This window comes from Nicotiana sylvestris, chromosome 10, assembly GCF_000393655.2.
Source record: "Nicotiana sylvestris chromosome 10, ASM39365v2, whole genome shotgun sequence".
Taxonomy (NCBI): domain Eukaryota; kingdom Viridiplantae; phylum Streptophyta; class Magnoliopsida; order Solanales; family Solanaceae; genus Nicotiana; species Nicotiana sylvestris.
Window position 1 is genome coordinate 98,972,210 of NC_091066.1, and position 4,645 is coordinate 98,976,854.

Sequence of the window (4,645 nt, forward strand, 5' to 3'; positions counted from 1 at the left end):
TAAAATAATTAACAATAAGAAAAAATAATTTACATCCTTAGAAGTGCTTTAAAATAATTATCAAATATTTTAAAAATATAATGGACCAATTTCTGGTAAAATAATGTAGTGATGTATGCATGGGCTACAATTGCAAAATTATTGTAATTGTAACCAAAAGGTGTAAATCTGGCCATTTGTGAAATAATTTGAACTTAGTGAGGCTATAAATAGAAAAATTAAATCAATGAAATTTTATAGAGCCATCTGTGATGTGATTTTTTAATTATTTATATAAATAAAATACTAGAATAAATTTTTTAAAATATAGAAACTATGGAAAAATATCAATTGATGCTAATGCATGGTTTTGAAGGTATATATGCACTTTAAAAATATTATAGGAAAAATATGGGTATCAACAAGTTGCCTCCCAAGAAGCTCTTGATTTAACGTCGTGGCACGACGCAATTGATCCCTTTTTGGCTATTCATTGGTGCGGACTGCTGTTGGACTATCTTTTAGAGCAAATTGTTCTATCAAATGCCTTTCACCTATGGTACCGAAGTAATGCTTGACTCGTTGACCATTCACATTGAAAGTTCGAGTCCCATCCTCCGACTCCAATTCAATAGCACCATAGGGGGACACACTTATAACCTTGAACGGGCCAGACCATTTGGACTTGAGTTTTCCTGGATATAACTTGAGTCTTGAATTGAAGAGTAAGACCAAGTCCCCGTAATTGAACTCCCGCTTCAAGATCTTCTTATCATGGACAAACTTCACTCTCTCCTTGTACATGGTTGCACTCTCATATGCATAGAGACGGAATTCCTCCATCTCATTTAGTTGTGTCATTCTCAGATTAGCAGCCTCAGCCCAATCAAGATTTAACTTTTTTAGTGCCCACATGGCTATGTGTTCAACCTCCACTGGCAAGTGACATACTTTGCCAAAAACCAGCCGGTACGGTGAAGTGCCAATGGGAGTCTTAAATGTTGTGCGATATGCCCACAACGCATCATCTAGCGTACTTGACCAGTTCTCTTGTTTGCCTTGACAGTTTTTGCTAGGATGTTTTTGATTTCCCTGTTAGAAACTTCAACCTGACCACTTGACTGAGGATGATAGGGTGTGGCCCCTTTTGCTTCACACCATAATTTTCAAGCATCCCGGCAAAAGCCTTGGTGCATAAATGAGAACCACCATCACTGAGGATGGCCCTTGGGGTACCAAACCATGTGAATATGTTCTTATTAAAGAATGCGGTCACACTCCTTGCTTCATTGTTAGGCAAGGCGATTTCCTAGACCTATTTGGAGACGTAGTCCACAACCACCAAGATGTAGGTCATGCCATAAGAGCTCACAAAAGGGCCCATAAAGTTTATCCCCCACATATCAAAGATCTAGACCTCCAGTATAAAATTCATAGGCATCTCATGTCTTTTAGATATTAACCCTTTTCTTTGACATTGATCGCATTCCTTGACCATTTGATTTGCGTCCTGGTAGATCAATGTCTAATAGTAGCCACATTCAAGCACTTTTGCTGCCATCTGATTTCCTCAATGATGACCACCAACCGGAGAATCGTGGCATGCCTTGAGAATTGGAATTACCTCATCTTCCGAAACACATCACCTAGTGATGTTGTCGGTACAAATATGGAACAAAAAGGGTTCCTCCAAATAGTAATACCTACACTCCCGCAAGAACTTTTCCTTTTGATAAGCTTCCAAATCCATCGGGAACAAGGTAACTAACCAAAAAGTTAGCGATGTCGTCATACCAAAGAGCAAATGTGTTAGATAATGCCAATATGTGCTCATCTGGAAAGGCATCATTGATTTCAAGGTCTTCTTTTGGTCTCCCTGCCTCTTCAAGCATAGATAGGAGATCTGCAACTTGATTTTATGTCCCTTTCCGATCCTTGACTTCAAAGTCAAACTCTCGCAACAAAAGGACCCACCGAATCAATCTTGATTTGGAATCATTCTTCGCCATAAGATAGCGAAGAGAAGCATGATTGGTGTAATTCATCACTTTGGACCCCAACAAATAAGCCCGAAACATTTCAAAAGCATAGATAATGGAGAGAAGTTCTTGCTCAATAAACAGTGTAATTCATTTGAGCGCCATTGAGTGTCTTGCTTGCATAGTAGACAGGGTGAAGGATCTTGTTATGACATTGGCCAAGCACTGCCCTAATAGCTACACCACTAGCGTCACACATAAGTTCGAATGGAAGATACCAATCGGGTGTGACAATAATAGGTGCCGTGGTGAGCTTTTCTTTCAATTCCTCAAAAGCCTTGAGGCACTTCTCATCAAATATGAATGTTGCATCTTTTTCAAGGAGTTTGCACATGGGATTTGCAATTTTGGAGAAGTCCTTGATAAAACGCCTATAGAAGCCGGCGTGCCCCTAAAAGCTTCGGACACCTTTTACCAAAGTAGGTGGAGGAAGTTTGGAAATTATCTCAATCTTTGCCCGGTCAACCTCTATACCTTGTTTGGAAATTTTGTGGCCCAAAACAACGCCTTCGTCCACCATGAAGTGGCAGTTCTCCCAGTTTAGCACAAGGTTTGTTTCTTCACATCTTTTGAGCACTTTTCTAAGATTGTTAAGACAATGCTCAAAGGAATCACCTACTACAGAGAAATCATCCATAAACATCTCTAAGAAATCTTCCACCATGTCCGAGAAGATTGACATCATGCACCTTTGGAAAGTAGCCAGAGCGTTGCATAGCCCAAATGGCATACAACTAAAAGCAAAAGTCCCATATAGGCATATGAATATCGTCTTCTCTTGATCTTCCCATGCGATATTGATTTGGTTATAGCCAGAATATCCATCCAAGAAGAAATAGAATGACCTTCCTGCTAGCCGATCAAGCATTTGATCAATAAAAGGCATAAGGAAATGGTCATTGCACGTAGCACTGTTTAGCTTCTAGTAGTCCATGAAAACTCTCCATCCGATCACTGTTCTCGTTGGGATGAGCTCATTTCTGTCATTTTCAATCACGATCATGCCTCCTTTCCTCAGCACACATTGCACCGGACTTACGCAAGAGCTATCGGCAATGGGGTAGACTACCCCCACATCTAACCAGTGATGATTTCTTTATTTACCACCTCTTGCATGGAAGGGTTTAACCTTCGTTGATGCTCCACACTTGGTTTACTCTCTTGCTCCAATTGTATCTTATGTTCACAAATTCCGGCAGGAATCCCTCGGATGTCCGCTATTGTCCACCCAATAGCTTGCCTATGCTCCCTCAAGACATTCAACAATTGTTCTACAAACACATCATTCAACAAAGAAAAAACGATTACCAGTAGAGTGTCATTAGAGACAATAAATTTATACCTCAAGTGCAGTGGAAGTGGTTTAAGCTCAAGTTGCAGCGGCTCAATAATTGAAGGCTTGGCGGAAGGAGTAACTCTATTATCTAAGTCAAGAGAGTTTCTTTGGAGCATAAGTGTATGACCCAAGTCCTTCTAGTGCATTCATCGATTCCATGTACCCCTCCATGTCTTTACCATCAAAATTTACCAAAATAGCTGCCAACGCCTTACCAAGGCATTGTTATTCCATATTCATCTCAATTGCTTCTTCTACCTCATTAACCACATCAATGACCGAGATGCTTTCATATCCATGTGTCACCTTTATACCCTTGCTCGCTTGGAGTGTAACCTCTTCGTCATTAACTCGGAACATGATCTCATTCCGTTCCGAATCCATAAGTGCTCTTCCAGTAGCAAGAAATGGTCTCCCCAAGATGATAGGGATCTCTTTGTCAACCACACAATCAAGGATCACAAAGTCGACGGGGAGAAGGAACTTACCCACTTTCACAAGCATATCATCAACAATTCCCACCAGTCTCTTTATTGAACAATCGGCAATTTGCAACCTCATACCTTTAGGCCTCGGCATACATGACCCCGTTTTCTTGTAAATAGCAAGAGGCATTAAATTAATGCTAGCCCCATTATCACAAATAGCTCTTGCAAATCGCACGCCCCAATAGTGCATGGAATGGTGAAAGCTCCGGGGTCTTGTTTCTTTTGAGCGGTGGTTGTTTCAATGATGGAACTAACTCGGTGAGTCACATTAACCACTTCATTCTTGGTGGTTTTCTTCTTGTTGATCAGTCTTTCAAATACTTAGCAAAACCCGGCATCTCTTGAAATGCTTTCACAAAGGAAATATTTACCGATAATTGCTTGAGAATATCATAGAACTTCTTGAGTTTGCTATCATCAACCCTCCTAGCAAGTCTTTGATGGAAAGGATGAGGAGGTCTAGGAATTGGTGGTAGAGTTTTTGGCGTCTCTTGCACCTTTTCCTTAACCCCTTCCGGTTGTCTTCTTTAATTTTCAAATCTTTTGGGACATTTTTAGCTTCAACAACAATTGGCAATTCAACTTGTGCCTCAACTTCTTGTTCGGAATCTTCCACTTCGACCACTTGTTCACTCTCTCCTTGAAGTACGTTCCCACTCCGAGTTGTAATTGCCATGCAATGAGAAGTTGGACCACTCCCATTACCTTTTGGGTTTGCAATTGTGTCACTTGGAAGTGTGCCCTTTTGCTTCGGATTTTGCTCTCTTGAGAGATCTCTCATTTTCATCTCCAACTATTTAATG

General features: G+C 40.5%; 2 protein-coding genes across 2 annotated transcripts; both read right to left on the reverse strand.

The window, feature by feature from the left end:
* Positions 1-465: 465 nt before the first annotated feature.
* LOC138879728 (uncharacterized) lies at positions 466-1,871 on the reverse strand. Its single transcript, XM_070159364.1, has 2 exons — positions 1,749-1,871; positions 466-1,071 (listed from the first exon to the last, which is right to left on the reverse strand). The coding sequence occupies exons 1-2, from the start codon at positions 1,869-1,871 to the stop codon at positions 466-468; spliced, it is 729 nt and encodes a 242-aa protein (XP_070015465.1).
* Positions 1,872-3,579: 1,708 nt separating this feature from the next.
* On the reverse strand, positions 3,580-4,032 carry LOC138879729 (uncharacterized). Its single transcript, XM_070159365.1, has one exon. It carries the CDS (start codon positions 4,030-4,032, stop codon positions 3,580-3,582), a length of 453 nt encoding a protein of 150 aa, XP_070015466.1.
* Positions 4,033-4,645: the final 613 nt, after the last annotated feature.

Excerpts from the sequence above, each read along its gene's own strand:
- LOC138879729 (XM_070159365.1), bottom strand. The coding sequence starts at position 4,032 with ATGCACTATTGGGGCGTGCGATTTGCAAGAGCTATTTGTGATAATGGG.
- LOC138879728 (XM_070159364.1), bottom strand. The coding sequence starts at position 1,871 with ATGCTTGAAGAGGCAGGGAGACCAAAAGAAGACCTTGAAATCAATGAT. Across the intron at positions 1,072-1,748 it reads ACGACATCGCTAACTTTTTG|GGAAATCAAAAACATCCTAG; the intron begins GTTAGTTACCTT and ends AGTTTCTAACAG.